Source organism: Salvelinus namaycush, chromosome 30, assembly GCF_016432855.1.
Source record: "Salvelinus namaycush isolate Seneca chromosome 30, SaNama_1.0, whole genome shotgun sequence".
Classification (NCBI taxonomy): domain Eukaryota; kingdom Metazoa; phylum Chordata; class Actinopteri; order Salmoniformes; family Salmonidae; genus Salvelinus; species Salvelinus namaycush.
In genome coordinates this window covers 1,578,503-1,595,160 of record NC_052336.1, presented here as the reverse complement: position 1 = coordinate 1,595,160, position 16,658 = coordinate 1,578,503, and the positions used below count along the sequence as shown (strand labels likewise).

The following is a 16,658-nucleotide window of genomic DNA, read 5'->3' as shown; positions in this document are numbered from 1 at the left end:
TGTTTCGTAAACATGAGACTAACAGGTGTAGACTAACAACCCTGGAAGTTACCACTAAGACACTGAGTCAGTCTTGCCAGGTTTCTGGTCAGATACTAGTGGGATCTTTCCACTGCTAACAGGTTATTGCAATGCTGCTATTAGAATGAAGTAGTGGATGGCGCCATCTTGTGGAACAAAATATTTCACCAAAAAATAGACCAACATACTATCTGAAGGTTTTTTCCATGTATTTTGTTGCATGTATTCTGTCCTCTACTGACTTGTCTTATGGATGCATTCTAACTAACACACGTTTTCCCCTAGTATTGAACCGTTGTGAGAACTCCATTTCCCATGATGCCCTTAGTCTGTTGGCCACAAAGATACTGGTTATGTAACAGTGGCTTGGCATAAAGGTGGTCTCCTTCTTGACTCAAGGAACAGGAGTCTTCCACCAAATGTCTTCATTTAAATGGGACTCCTGCCAAGCTTTGAAGTGGTCACCAGCCTTTAAACTTCTGACCTGTTTACCTGGCCAGAATGTTCTGGAAATTATCTGGGGTTGCTCTTTCTCTCTCCCTCTCCCTCGCTCTCTCTAGGTCTGACCTGCCGCAGGGTTAAAATCCTCAGCTTTCTCTCTGTTTTACCTCGGCATGTATACAACAGTGTGTGTGTGAGGTACTGTGTTTTCATGGTGTGCTGTTTGGGGTGTGTGTGTATATGGTGAAACGGGCTCTCTGTGTGTGTGTGTCTCTCTCTAACCATGTGTGTTGTTTTAGGCATGAGTTGCTGGAGGAGGCTCGCAGGCAGAGTCTTCCCTTCGCCCAGTGGGATGGCCCTACTGTAGTGGTCTGGCTGGAGGTGAGACACCCTCACACACTCTCATATGTACACACACACACACAACAAAAACAATCATGTGCACACACATTCAAAACACAAAAATAACCCAATCCTGTCCTCTTTCTCCTGTCCCCTCTCTGCCCTCCCCTGCCACCTCTGTCCCCTCCCCTCCTCTGTCCCCTCCCCTGCTATCTTCTGTCCCCTCCCCTGCCATCCTCTGTCCCCTCCCCTGCCATCCTCTGTCCCCTCCCCTGCCATCCTCTGTCCCCTCCCCTGCCATCCTCTGTCCCCTCCCCTGCCATCCTCTGTCCCCTCCCCTGCCATCCTCTGTCCCCTCCCCTGCCGTCCTCTGTCCCCTCCCCTGCCATCCTCTGTCCCCTCCCCTGCCATCCTCTGTCCCCTCCCCTGCCATCCTCTGTCCCCTCCCCTGCCGTCCTCTGCCACCTCTGTCCCCTCCCCTGCCGTCCTCTGCCACCTCTGTCCCATCTCTGTCCTCTCTCTGCCACCTCTGTTCCCTCTCTGTCCTCTCTCTGCCACCTCTGTTCCCTCTCTGTCCTCTCTCTGCCACCTCTGTTCCCTCTCTGTCCTCTCTCTGCCATCTCTGTTCCCTCTCTGTCCTCCTCTGCCTCCTCTGTAGCTGTGGGTGGGTATGCCAGCCTGGTACGTGGCGGCGTGTCGTGCCAATGTGAAGAGCGGTGCCATCATGTCTGCCCTGTCGGACACAGAGATCCAGAGGGAGATTGGCATCAGTAACCCCCTCCACCGCCTCAAACTGAGACTGGCCATCCAGGAGATCATGTCTCTCACCTCCCCCTCTGCCCCCCCGACCTCCAGAACCGTAAGAGAGAGACTCACACACACACACACGACAACACACACAAACACACGTGACGCGTACACACACACACCAAAGATACTGGTAGCTCCAAAATGAAGACCGTCCAAAGAAGTCCAATGCAGCCGTGGACCCTGGAGGACCCTGCCCTCTTCTTCCTCTCTTCACCACCTGATTGGAGCATGCTACTGTCACTCCTCTAACCAGCTAATAGTGTTTCTCACTGTAACCTTTCCACCAATCAGAGTTCACGGAGCATCACTCACTCACAAAGACTGCCCTGATTGGGGCCTCTCTCTCTCTCTCTCTCTCTCTCTGTCTCTCTCTCTCTCTGTCTCTCTGTCTCTGTCTCTCTGTCTCTCTCTCTCTCTCTCTGAATCATGTGATAATAACAATGCTGTTTGGTCTTCTTATTTTCCCTCCTCCCTCTCCTCTCCCTCCTCCTCCCTCTGTTCTTAAAATAAACATTTCCTCACACCCTCTCTTCACTCTCCTCTCTCTCTTCACTCTCCTCCTCCCTCTCCTCTCCCTCCTCCCTCTCTTCACTCCTCTCCTCTCCCTCCTCCTCCCTCTGTTCTTAATATAAACAAATCCTCACACCCTCTCCTCCCTCTCTTCACTCTCCTCCTCCCTCTCCTCTCCCTTCTCCTCCCTTTCCTCTCCCTTCTCCTCCCTCTCTTCACTCTCCTCCTCCCTCTGTTCTTAATATAAACAAATCCTCACACCCTCTCCTCTCCCTTCTCCTCCCTCTCTTCATCCTCCCTCTCCTCTCCCTCCTCCTTTTCCTCTCACACGCTTGCATCACTGGTGACTCTTGGGGTTGTCACATGATCAGTCCACGGGGAACGTGTGGGTCACACACGAAGAGTTGGAGTGCCTTGCGGCCACGCCCTCCACGGTTAGTCTCCCCAAGCCATTGGGCAGTCACTGGCGCAGGCGACTGGTAGTGATCTGGTTGGTAGTTGGGTGTTACTCCCTGTGTCTACTTTTCTCACGGCCCTGTTTGTCCATGTCTGTATCTTGGTTTGGGCTTTTGGTGTCAGTACGTGTGTTTTTTGTGTGTCTGTCAGTTTGGTTGAAGGCTAAGTTCAGCACATACTTAGATTTTGAACAGAAATGACTGGTTAACATTAGATTTGTCTTGTCTTTAATGTACAGTGCCTTGCAAAAGTATTCATCCCCCTTGGCGTTTTTCCAATTTTGTTGCATTACAACCTGTAATTTAAATAGATTTTTATTTGGCTTTCATGTAATGGATATAAACAAAATAGTCCAAATTGGTGAAGTGAAATGAAAAAAATAACATGTTTCAATTTTTTTATGTTTAATTAAACGGAAAAGTGGTGCAAGGAGCTCTCCAAACAGGTCAGGGACAAAGTTGTGGAGAAGTACAGATCAGGGTTGGGCTATAAAAAAATATCAGAAACTTTGAACATCCCACGGAGCACCATTAAATCCATTATTAACAAATGGAAAGGATATGGCACCACAACAAACCTGCCAAGAGAGGGCCGCCCACTAAAACTCACAGGCCAGGCAAGGAGGGCATTAATCAGAGAGGCAACAAAGAGACCAAAGATAACCCTGAAGGAGCTGCAAAGCTCCACAGCGGAGATTGGAGTAGCTGTCCATAGCACCACTTTAAGCCGTACACTGCACAGAGCTGGGCTTTACGGAGGAGTGGCCAGAAAAAAGCTATTGCTTAAAGAATAAAATAAGCAAACATGTTTGGTGTTCGCCAAAAGTGGGAGACTCCCAAAACATATGGAAGAAGGTACTCTGGTCAGATGAGACAAAAATTGAGCCTTTTGGCCATAAAGGAAAATGCTGTCTGGCGCAAACCCTACACCTCATCACCCCGAGAGCACCATCCCCACAGTGAAGCATGGTGGTGGCAGCATGCTGTGGGGATGTTTTTCATCAGCAGGGACTGGGAAACTGGTCAGAATAGAAGGAATGATTGATGGCGCTAAATACAGGGAAATTCTTGAGGGAAACCTGTTTGTCTTCCAGAGATTTCAGACTGGAACAGAGGTTCACCTTCCAGCAGGACAATGACCCTAAGCATACTGCTAAAGCAACACTCAAGTGGTTTAAGGGGAAACATTTAAATGTCTTGGAATGGCCTAGTCAAAGCCCAGACCTCAATCCAATTGAGAATCTGTATGACTTAAAGATTGCTGTACACCAGCGGAACCCATCCAACTTGAAGGAGCTGAAGCAGTTTTGCCTTGAACAATGGGCAAAAATCCCAGTGGCTAGATGTGCCAAGCTTATAGAGACATACCCCATGAGACTTGCAGCTGTAATTGCTGCAAAAGATGGCTCTACAAAGTGTTGACTTTGGGGTGGTGAATAGTTATGCACGCTCAAGTTTTCAGTTTTTTTTTTGTCTTATTTTCTTGTTTGTTTCACAAGAAAAAATATTTTGCATCTTCAAAGTGCATGTTATGTAAATCAAATGATATAAACCCCCAAAAAATCAATTTTAATTCCAGGTTGTAAGGCAACAAAGTAGGAAAAATGCCAAAGGGGTGAATATTTTCGCAAGCCACTGTACGTCAAGTTATAAAACTGTATTTCATTTAAACACTTTTGCTCAATGCTATATTTACAGTCCTGTTTCAACCTGGGATTTACAAATACATGTGGTACAATGGATGCTTCAACAGGTCAAATAGCGGTATTAGATATTAAAATGAATTCTAGATCAATCCCAGGTTCATTGAGAACAGGATGCTAATGTAGCCTAAAGCATGAGCTGTTGGTTGCATGTCCAGTTTCTAGTTGAGTTGTCTTAACATTAACACTGGTTAAGTAGCATGTTGATGTTGAGCTGCCGAACCCAGCACTGCCACAGTCACTAACTCTAACCTGCTTCTCTTCTCTCACCATGCTAACCATGCTAACAACAGGAGGATGACGAGGGCAGCTGGGCCCAGGTTTGCACACCCCTGTCTGTCTCTTTTCTCTGGCTGTGGTAGACGACGAGGACATGTCACCTTATTTCAGTTGGACAGTTTAGCTCTTACGTTGGACAGATGGTTGTTGGACTATTTCTAAATGGTTTCAGTTGGACAGATGTTTGTTTCAGTTGGACTATTTCTAAATGGTTTCAGTTGGACAGATGTTTGTTTCAGTTGGACTATTTCTAAATGGTTTCAGTTGGACTATTTCTAAATGGTTTCAGTTGGACAGATGGTTGTTTCAGTTGGACTATTTCTAAATGGTTTCAGTTGGACAGATGTTTGTTTCAGTTGGACTATTTCTAAATGGTTTCAGTAGGACAGATGGTTGTTTCAGTTGGACTATTTCTAAATGGTTTCAGTTGGACTATTTCTAAATGGTTTCAGTTGGACAGATGTTTGTTTCAGTTGGACTATTTCTAAATGGTTTCAGTAGGACAGATGTTTGTTTCAGTTGGACTATTTCTAAATGGTTTCAGTTGGACTATTTCTAAATGGTTTGTTGGACAGATGTTTGTTTCAGTTGGACTATTTCTAAATGGTTTCAGTTTGACAGATGTTTGTTTCAGTTGGACTATTTCTAAATGGTTTCAGTTGGACTATTTCTAAATGGTTTCAGTTGGACAGATGTTTGTTTCAGTTGGACTATTTCTAAATGGTTTCAGTAGGACAGATGTTTGTTTCAGTTGGACTATTTCTAAATGGTTTCAGTTGGACTATTTCTAAATGGTTTGTTGGACAGATGTTTGTTTCAGTTGGACTATTTCTAAATGGTTTCAGTTTGACAGATGTTTGTTTCAGTTGGACTATTTCTAAATGGTTTCAGTTGGACTATTTCTAAATGGTTTCAGTTGGACAGATGTTTGTTTCAGTTGGACTATTTCTAAATGGTTTCAGTTTGACAGATGTTTGTTTCAGTTGGACTATTTCTAAATGGTTTCAGTAGGACAGATGGTTGTTTCAGTTGGACTATTTCTAAATGGTTTCAGTTGGACAGATGTTTGTTTCAGTTTGACTATTTCTAAATGGTTTCAGTTGGACAGATGGTTGTTTCAGTAGGACTATTTCTAAATGGTTTCAGTTGGACAGATGTTTGTTTCAGTTGGACTATTTCTAAATGGTTTCAGTAGGACAGATGTTTGTTTCAGTTGGACTATTTCTAAATGGTTTCAGTTGGACAGATGGTTGTTTCAGTTGGACTATTTCTAAATGGTTTCAGTAGGACAGATGGTTGTTTCAGTTGGACAATTTCTAAATGGTTTCAGTTGGACAGATGGTTGTTTCAGTTGGACTATTTCTAAATGGTTTCAGTAGGACAGATGTTTGTTTCAGTTTGACTATTTCTAAATGGTTTCAGTTGGACAGATGTTTGTTTTGTTTCCTTGCACGGATGCTCTGATAACAGTATGGCTCTTGGTCTCCGTTACTTTAGTCAGATGCACATTTAACCTAAATGCAAATCTGGAGGTATCGGAGACGGAGGATGTTGCAGCTAAAATAAAGTACTTATACACATAGTGATATGGCTTCTCCATCAAACTCTTGTGGTGGCAGACAGACATTGACTGTTTAGAAGCCAGTCAGGACAGGAGAGATTTATTAGAAGCCTCTGCTGTTTAGAAGTTGTTTACAGTTGGGATACTTCCTATCAAAACACAAATCAGTTTAGTTCTTTGACCTCCCACCTATCAGAGCATAGATCAGTTGAGTTCTCTGACCTCCTACCAATCAGAACACCAATCAATCTAGTTCTGACATCGCACCTATCAAAACACCAATCATTCTAGTTCTGACATCCCACCTATCAGAACACATCAGTTTAGTTCTCTGACCTCCCTCCAATCAGAACACCAATCAGTTTAGTTCTCTCATTGGCCCTAGTTCTGATCTGTGGTTGTAGCTGCTCTTAAACCTGCTGTAACTTGCACACAAACATGAACGTACAGACACATGCACTCAACATTTTAATGTGGTGATTTCCATCACTTTCCCACCTAGCCTTTTTCTTGTTGTAATGGCCTGATGGCCTTTCATAGCGATGGTAGCCATCCCCCACTAACTTTTGACTCTTCTATAGACTCCAAACACAGTCTGACCTAGCCCCTGTCCCTCCCTCCACAGACGCTGGCGTATGGAGACATGAACCATGAGTGGATTGGTAACGAGTGGCTGCCCAGCCTGGGTCTGCCCCAGTACCGGTCCTACTTTATGGAGTCCCTGGTAGATGCACGCATGCTGGACCACCTCACTAAAAAGGACATGAGGGGACAACTTAAAATGGTGGACAGTTTCCACAGGTAAAAGCCTTAAAATGGTGGACAGTTTCCACAGGTAAAAAGCTCAATGGTGGACAGTTTCCACAGCTAAAAAGGCAAAATGGTGGACAGCTTCCACAGGTAAAAGGCTGAAAATGGTGGACAGCTTCCACAGGTAAAAAGCTCAAAATGGTGGACCGTTTCCACAGGTATTAGGAACCAAAATGGTTTACAGTTTCTATAGGTAAGGGCCGAAATAAATGGTGGACAGTTTCCACTATTAAGGGCCAAAATGGTGCCATGGACAACTAGGGACGTTCATTTTGTTTCTGTCTAAATGTTTAACCAGTCAATGTGTCTGTGTAACAGGAACAGTTTCCAGTGTGGGGTGATGTGTCTGAGGAGACTGAACTACGACAGGAAGGAGCTGGAGAGAAGGCGTGACGAGACCCAGCTGGAGCTGCAAGGTAACAGCTGGGATAACGGTGAGAGAAAATGACAGTCAACCGAAGGGAGAAATGACCACACTGTTCAGATTCACTCATCATTTAGTTAGCTAAGATAATAACGCTATGGGAGAATCTGAAGTGTCAGCTACGCTATGCTAATAACGCTATGGGAGAATCTGAAGTGTCAGCAACGCTAAGCTAATAACGCTATGGGAGAATCTGAAATGTCAGCTACGCTAAGCTAATAACACAATGGGAGAATCTGAAGTGTCAGCAACGCTAAGCTAATAATGCTATGGGAGAATCTGAAGTGTCAGCAACGCTAAGCTAATAACACAATGGGAGAATCTGAAGTGTCAGCAACGCTAAGCTAATAATGCTATGGGAGAATCTGAAATGTCAGCTACGCTAAGCTAATAACACAATGGGAGAATCTGAAGTGTCAACAACGCTAAGCTAATAACACAATGGGAGAATCTGAAGTGTCAGCAACGCTAAGCTAATAATGCTATGGGAGAATCTGAAGTGTCAGCAACGCTAAGCTAATAACGCTATGGGAGAATCTGGTGTCAGCAACGCTAAGCTAATAACGCTATGGGAGAATCTGGTGTCAGCTAAGCTAATAACACTATGGGAGAATCTGAAGTGTCAACAACGCTAAGCTAATAACACTATGGGAGAATCTGAAGTGTCAACAACGCTAAGCTAATAACGCTATGGGAGAATCTGAAGTGTCAACAACGCTAAGCTAATAACACTATGGGAGAATCTGAAGTGTCAACAACGCTAAGATAATAACGCTATGGGAGAATCTGAAGTGTCAACAACGCTAAGATAATAACGCTATGGGAGAATCTGAAGTGTCAACAACGCTAAGATAATAACTCAATAACTCAATTTCCTCCGGATTTATTTCCTGATCATATCAACGTTTTTCTAATACATAGAGGAATAATTCCCAGCTCTACTACACTGGGGGGCAGGGAGGGGGCAGGCTAACAAAATGTCAACTTCATTTCAGTCCTTCCTGATTTTATTTTTCACAGAGGAATTATTTTGACTGTCTCTTTGGATGTGTTCCCTGATCATTCTCCAAACGTTTCTGTACCAACTGGTTACCATTTGTGTTCCCTGATCATTCTCCAAACGTTTCTGTACCAACTGGTTACCATTTGTGTTCCCTGATCATTCCCCGAACGTTTCTGTACCAACTGGTTACCATGTGTGTACCCTGATCATTCTCCAAACGTTTCTGTACCAACTGGTTACCATTTGTGTTCCCTGATCATTCTCCAAACGTTTCTGTACCAACTGGTTACCATGTGTGTACCCTGATCATTCTCTAAACGTTTTTGTACCAACTGGTTACCATTTGTGTTCCCTGATCATTCTCCAAACGTTTCTGTACCAACTGGTTACCATTTGTGTTCCCTGATCATTCCCCGAACGTTTCTGTACCAACTGGTTACCATTTGTGTTCCCTGATCATTCTCCAAACGTTTCTGTACCAACTGGTTACCATGTGTGTACCCTGATCATTCTCTAAACGTTTTTGTACCAACTGGTTACCATTTGTGTTCCCTGATCATTCTCCAAACGTTTCTGTACCAACTGGTTACCATTTGTGTTCCCTGATCATTCCCCGAACGTTTCTGTACCAACTGGTTACCATTTGTGTTCCCTGATCATTCTCCAAACGTTTCTGTACCAACTGGTTACCATTTGTGTACCCTGATCATTCTCTAAACGTTTCTGTACCAACTGGTTACCATTTGTGTTCCCTGATCATTCCCCGAACGTTTCTGTACCAACTGGTTACCATTTGTGTTCCCTGATCATTCTCTAAACGTTTTTGTACCAACTGGTTACCAGTTGTGTACCCTGATCATTCTCTAAACGTTTCTGTACCAACTGGTTACCATTTGTGTACCCTGAGCAGACGTGCTGGTGTGGAGCAACGAGCGTGTGATCAGCTGGGTACAGGCCATGGGGCTGAAGGAGTACAGTAACAACCTGCTGGAGAGCGGCGTGCACGGAGCCCTGCTGGCCCTGGATGAAACCTTCGACCACAACGCCCTGGCCCTGCTGCTGCAGATCCCCACCCAGAACACACAGGTACACACACACACACACACACACACACACACACACACACACACACACACACACACACACACACACACACACACACACTACCAGCATTGGTGGGTGGCTGTGAACCACCCTGGCAGTCAAACAGCGCTCCCAGCTGAGAAGTCAGCTCTTGTCGCCTCCGCTCTGAAGAGAGAGGAGACACACTCATTCGTCTACTGTCTGTCTCTCCCTCCTTCCTGTGTTGCAGGCGAGAGCAGCTCTGGAGAGTGAGTACAACAGTCTACTGGCCATCGGTACAGAGAGGAGACTGGATGAGGTGAGACACACACATATGATGGACCACACACACACTTTCTAAAGCTCACTCACTCACACACACACTCACACACACACTTTCTAAAGCGTTCACACTCACACACACTTTCTAAAGCGTTCACACTCACACACACTTTCTAAAGCACTCCTCCATGTATATCCACATCCTTATCTCCTTCCTGCTTCCTCGTCTCTCTGAATCTCTTCCAGGAGGATGATAACAACTTCCGGCGCGCCCCCTCCTGGAGGAAGAAGTTCCGGCCCAAAGACGCACGGGGGACGTCCCCGGGCTCAGCCGACACCCTGCCCGCCAACTTCAGACTGACCAATAGCAACGCAGCGTCCCCCTCCATGCAGCCAAAAAGGAGCCCCATGGACGGTAGGACAAGGGGTTGGGTCCATGGGGAATGAGGGCTCATAGTGGTCTGTGTGTTATTAGGCATGGCATTGCTGCGGCTTTATCTCTGTCTTGTTACGGGAGAAGTTAAGGAGACCTTACACAATATGCTTTCAACAATGGTTGAGTGTTTTCCCTGCTTTAGTGTGTGTGGGTGTGTTATGCTGGAGATTGTGAGTGACTAACAGCATGTTTCTGCATGTGGTTTTGCTGTGGGGATGCAGGGAGTCAGTCTGCAATACAGAGGCTGGACACTGCCACAGTCAGGACATACTCCTGCTAACACCACACAGTAAGTTGACACACACACACACTTCACAGTGGATCTCTTCTGTTCAAGCAGCTTCTTGTGCCTCTGCTTTCTTGGCTATATTAACGCATGTCTACGCTCCTCCTCTCCTCTTTCTCTCCTCCTCTATTCTGTCATCTTCATCTGCTGCTTCTCTGTCTCTCTCTCTTTCTGTCTGCCTCTCTCGACCTCTCTCTCTACCTCTCTGTCTCTCTCTCCTCTTCTCTTAGTTGATCCTCATTATTTCTATAGGTGACTGCTGGTTGGAGGATGAGGGGTGTGAGTTTCCCCCCATCAGGAGCAGCTGCTGACCCTGCAAGGACACTTCGCACAGAGTTTTATTGTTATCGCAGAGATAAAATAACTAGCAACCACGTCACCAATCTCAGTACTAGAGGGCCCATGTCCTAGATGTATCAATCTTTATTGTTCTATTTATGTTAGCAAGCTGGTGGGACATTTCAATGGTTTTAGGTTTGTTATGTATCTATCTGTTACTTCAGCCCTCTCTCCCACCTAAATGGAAATATCCCTCTTTTCTAAAACTGTTCCAACGGTGTCCTTATCACGGTTAACTCTCAGATGTAACTGAATGTTTTTACACGGTCTGGAGTTTGTATATTTATATCGACAGACATTATCTAATCATTTTATATATATATATATATATATATATATTCCTGATCTTGTATTGACAAGATGTATGTTTTTATTTCTCTGTCCTCTGTTGTTTTTAATCATTGAACTGATGATCAAGTGACTTTAAGAAGTGACTTTCTAACTGAATTGGACCCCATTTCCCTTCTCCCCCAGCCTCTTGTTATCTTCAAGCGTATCCATGGTGATTATTTGTAAATGCAGCTCTTTTAGGACAATGAGGATATGTGAATATCAGAAATATTGCTGGAGTTCTGACTGACATTGTTTCACAAACTGCTACAACGCTGTGGTCGCTAAGCACCGGGCGGACCGTAGCCACAAGGCCCTAGGTAACTGTGACGACAGGTGACACGTGAAACAACTCTCTTTCTCTTTGTTCTTTCCTGTGAAACCAAACCTGTAGAAAGACTGAAACAAAAGCCATAAACAGTAGTGAAGACCAGGGCTGTTTTCAGATGCATCGCTTGGTAAGAGACCGTTCCACTGTGTAGGATCTCCAATTCTCCAGTCAACCTCGCATGCCCAAACTCTCCATTCCTCTTTCCCTCCTTCTCCTCATCCCTCTCTTTTCCCTGCCTTCCCCTGGAGCGCGCTAACGTGAGCCAGACGCGTGTGAAGATCAACTCGCGTGTACCTGAGCCGAAAGCGTGGCGGCTCTACTATCGACGGACCAAGTCCACTGTGGCCTAAACTGATCCCAGCGACTAGCTACTCACCCGAGGCGGAGCGATCCACCCACAAACCCTTTAACCAACACTTTATACTACGGAGACTTCTAATCAAGCCTGATGGGGGTTTTTCTGACCTCCTTTCGCTGGCTGTCTTATTTATTCGTCACCCCCGTCGTGTTTGTTGCTTTCTCCATTTGATTTTTAGAAGTTGCCATTTTTTAAAGCTGTTTCTGAGTGTTTTAACACAGGTTGCTGTGGCAATACTTTTTCAAGACAGATAATGTCACGGAAGCGAAGACTTCCTTTCCACCCTACATTAGTTGTGTTATTCCCTTTGTGATTTAGTCATTTTATAATGCACAATGCAAATGCTGATTATTATATTTTTTTTAATCTCCAGTTTTCCCTATTTGTATTCTCCTGCTCTGGTAACAAAATGATGTACAGTCTGAGTACTTAACTATTTTATCACAGTATTATTTATGGATTACTTTCAATAAAATACTGAAACTTATTTTCCACTGCCAATAAAAAGCTTAAGTCTTTGTGTTTTTAATGCATCTCTTGCCTTTACAGTCATGTTAAAAAGCAGGTGTTAAGACTAGAAACATCTTCCAGTGACTCGGTTGGGGCTTGTAGTTGTACACCACTGTATGTCCTGACGAGGGGAATGCTAACTTTGATTACACACGAAGAGGAAGAGAATACAGAAACATTGTCATTTGTGGCTCACAGGGTTGAAATATTCTGGTAACTTTCCTTAAATGTACCATGTTTTCCAGAAATCATGGTTGGAGGATTCTGGATTTCTTGTTTATTTCTGGGAATTTGAGGAAAGTTACTGGGATTTTACAACCCTGGTTGCTCAGCTGGCGCTTGCAATGCTTTGGATTCAGCATTGTCAACTTTTTGGGGGGAAATTATATTTGTCAAGGAAATGTAGATTTTTGAGCCATATGTTTGCAGCCCGCTTCTCAAAGCCCTCGTGAATTTCCCAGTGAACATGAAAGTAACGAATGACCGATGATCATTTATAACTGCAATGAGCTGTCATCAAGATCTCTTTCTGCGGTTAAAAAGTACATCTAGTGGCAAGTTATGTGGTAATAACTTTTGTTCAGTACAGCTTAAAATAGTCATTTAGCTTCATCCACAGTGTTTCAAGTGAATTGCTCTATTAAACAACTGCATTGTTTCATGGTGGAAAATAAAATCATTTTTCCTCTTCAGTTCTTTGTACCAGTTTGACACCTGTAGTTATTGTTTGGGCTTAACCTTCCTACTGAACAATTCATGACACCTTCAGTTCTTTGTACCAGTTTGACACCTGTAGTTATTGTTTGGGCTTAACCTTCCTACTGAACAATTCATGACACCTTCAGTTCTTTGTACCAGTTTGACACCTGTAGTTATTGTTTGGGCTTAACCTTCCTACTGAACAATTCATCACACCTTCAGTTCTTTGTACCAGTTTGACACCTGTAGTTATTGTTTGGGCTTAACCTTCCTACTGAACAATTCATCACACCTTCAGTTCTTTGTACCAGTTTGACACCTGTAGTTATTGTTTGGGCTTAACCTTCCTACTGAACAATTCATGACACCTTCAGTTCTGTTCCAAACCTAGCAGGAAGAATGTCTGAGCCATTGCATGGTGCTTCAATTGTAAAAGACAAGTTGACATGATTTCACAAATAACGAGCCTGTTCTCGTGTGACTGGTCTTTATTTATTATTCAAATGTAATTTGATTTTCAAGATACAGTGTAATGTATATTAACACTTAACATGGAATAGCTATTGTTCCGTTTTAAAATGTGTCCAGTGTCCAGGTTTGTATCTGTTGCAGTATGTATATAAAAGAACTGTGCAATAAAAAAAATTACCCGGTATCATTGTCCGGAAGACACATTTCAGTTGAATGCATTTCAGTTGTACAGGTGTCCCCCTCTTCTTTCTCTAAATGGTTAGTAAAGCAAACAATTACTGTCTGTTTTTAAAATCCTTAGACAAGTATTGTTTTAAACTGAGTCTACTTTAGATCCCATCAAACACCAACCCTGAATTCATTCATAGTCAATTCTGATGTACATTACAATGTTTTGGCCATTGTAGATATACAGTGGGGAGAACAAGTATTTGAAACACTGCCGATTTTGCAGGTTTTCCTACTTACAAAGCATGTAGAGGTCTGTAATTTTTATCATAGGTACACTTCAACTGTCAGAGACGGAATCTAAAACAAAAATCCAGAAAATCACATTGTATGATTTTTAAGTAATTATTTTGCATTTTATTGCATGACAATAAAACAGTGACAGTGCCTCTTTCCCCTTCGGAGACTGAAGAGATTTGGCATGATTCCTCAGATCCTCAGGAACTTTTACAGGTGTACCATTGAGAAAAGAAAAAAAAAGGTGTACCGTCGAGAGCATCCTGACTGGTTGTATCGCCTGGTATGGCAACTACTTCGTCTGCAACCGCAAGGACCTACAGAGGGTGGTGCAGACGGCCATCCAAGACATTTATACCCGAAAAACTGCCAAGGACTCCAGCCACATGAGCCATGGACTGTTCTATCTGCTCGTGTACGGCAGGCGGTACCGGAGCATCGAGTCGTGGACCAACAGGCAACAATTCCAACCATTTTACCGACTTACAGCTCATGAGGAAATCTGTCAATTTAAATAAATTCATGTGGCTCTAATCTATGGATTTCACACGACTGGGAATACATATATGCATCTGTTGTTCACAGATAACTTTTTTTTAATGATAAAAATGGGCCTCAGGATCTCGTCGCAGTATTTTTGAACATTCAAATTGCCAATCGATAAAATGCAATTGTGTTCGTGGTTTGTAGTGTCTGCTTGCCCATACCATAACCCCACCGCCACCATGGGGCACTGTTCACAATGTTGACATCAGCAAACCGCTCTCCCACACTACGCCATACACGTGGTCTGCGGATGTGAGGCCGGTTGGACGTACTGCCAAATTCTCTAAAACGACTTTGGAGGCAGTTTATGGAAGAGAAATGAACGTGAAACTCTCTGCCAATAGCTCTGGTGGACATCCCTGCAGTCAGCATGCCAATTGCACGCTCCCTCAACTTGAGACATCTGTGGCATTGTGTTGTGTGACAAAACTGCACATTTTAGAGTGGCCTTTTATTGTCCCCAGCACAATGATGTAATGATCATGCTGTTTAATCAGCTTCTTGATAGGTCACACCTGTCAGGTGGATGGATTATCTTGGCAAAGGAGAAATGCTCACTAACATGGATGTAAACAAGTTTGAGAGAAGTAAGCTTTTTGTGCATATGGTATGGAACATTTCTGGGATCTTTTATTTCAGCTCATGAAACATTTTACATGTAGCGTTTATATTTTTGTTCATTGTAGCTTCTTTCCCCTAAGACTGTTGGAGAGCATAAAACTGTTGAATAGATAACTACCAATGCCCTTCCTCTCTACCACTGACTACCTGCACTGACTCTATGCCTATTCTCAGGTCATATCAGACCTGTATATCAAACCTGTATATTACACCTGTATATCAGACCTGTATATTACACCTGTATATCAGACCTGTATATTACACCTGTATACCAGACCTATATATTACACCTGTATATTACACCTGTATATCAGACCTGTATATTACACCTGTATATCAGACCTGTATATCAGACCTGTATATTACACCTGTATATCAGACCTGTATATCAGACCTGTATATTACACCTGTATATCAGACCTGTATATTACACCTGTATATTACACCTGTATATTACACCTGTATATCAAACCTGTATATTACACCTGTATATCAGACCTGTATATTACACCTGTATATCAGACCTGTATATCAGACCCCTGTATATCAGACCTGTATATTACACCTGTATATCAGACCTGTATATCAGACCTGTATATTACACCTGTATATCAGACCTGTATATCAGACCTGTATATTACACCAGTATATCAGACCTGTATATTACACCTGCATATCAGACCTGTATATCAGACCTGCATATTACACCTGTATATCAGACCTGTACATTACACCTGTATATTACACCTGTATATCAGACCTGTATATCAGACCTGTATATTACACCTGTATATCAGACCTGTATATCAGACTTGTATATTACACCTGTATATCAGACCTGTATATCAGACCTGTATATCAGACACCTGTATATCAGACCTGTATATTACACATGTATATCAGACCTGTATATTACACCTGTATATTACACCTGTATATCAGACCTGTATATCAGACCTGTATATTACACCTGTATACCAGACCTATATATTACACCTGTATATTACACCTGTATATCAGACCTGTATATTACACCTGTATATCAGACCTGTATATCAGACCTGTATATTACACCTGTATATCAGACCTGTATATCAGACCTGTATATTACACCTGTATATCAGACCTGTATATTACACCTGTATATCAGACCTGTATATTACACCTGTATATTACACCTGTATATCAAACCTGTATATTACACCTGTATATCAGACCTGTATATTACACCTGTATATCAGACCTGTATATCAGACCCCTGTATATCAGACCTGTATATTACACCTGTATATCAGACCTGTATATCAGACCTGTATATTACACCTGTATATCAGACCTGTATATCAGACCTGTATATTACACCAGTATATCAGACCTGTATATTACACCTGCATATCAGACCTGTATATCAGACCTGCATATTACACCTGTATATCAGACCTGTATATTACACCTGTATATTACACCTGTATATCAGACCTGTATATTACACCTGTATTTTACACCTGTATATCAGACCTGTATATCAGACCTGTATATCAGACCTGTATATTACACCTGTAT

The 16,658-nt window shown here is 43.2% G+C and overlaps 1 protein-coding gene across 12 annotated transcripts in view; it reads left to right on the top strand.

Annotated features, from left to right (window-relative positions):
* The window catches only part of LOC120025339 (liprin-alpha-1-like), a 55,042-nt gene extending 42,741 nt beyond the window's left edge, over window positions 1-12,301 (top strand). For 2 of the 12 annotated variants that reach the window (XM_038969869.1, XM_038969868.1), the window contains 10 exons: window positions 762-843; window positions 1,463-1,663; window positions 2,496-2,558; window positions 6,748-6,923; window positions 7,251-7,348; window positions 9,270-9,445; window positions 9,672-9,740; window positions 9,950-10,118; window positions 10,361-10,428; window positions 10,656-12,301. In XM_038969869.1, coding sequence (XP_038825797.1) covers window positions 762-843; window positions 1,463-1,663; window positions 2,496-2,558; window positions 6,748-6,923; window positions 7,251-7,348; window positions 9,270-9,445; window positions 9,672-9,740; window positions 9,950-10,118; window positions 10,361-10,419 — 1,093 coding nt within the window. In that variant the 3' untranslated portion in view covers window positions 10,420-10,428; window positions 10,656-12,301. Of the gene's footprint in view, window positions 1-761; window positions 844-1,462; window positions 1,664-2,495; window positions 2,559-6,747; window positions 6,924-7,250; window positions 7,367-9,269; window positions 9,446-9,671; window positions 9,741-9,937; window positions 10,119-10,360; window positions 10,429-10,655 lie in introns of all 12 variants that reach the window. The other 10 variants (XM_038969866.1, XM_038969862.1, XM_038969871.1 and 7 more) reach the window with 8 other exon arrangements.
* Window positions 12,302-16,658: the final 4,357 nt, after the last annotated feature.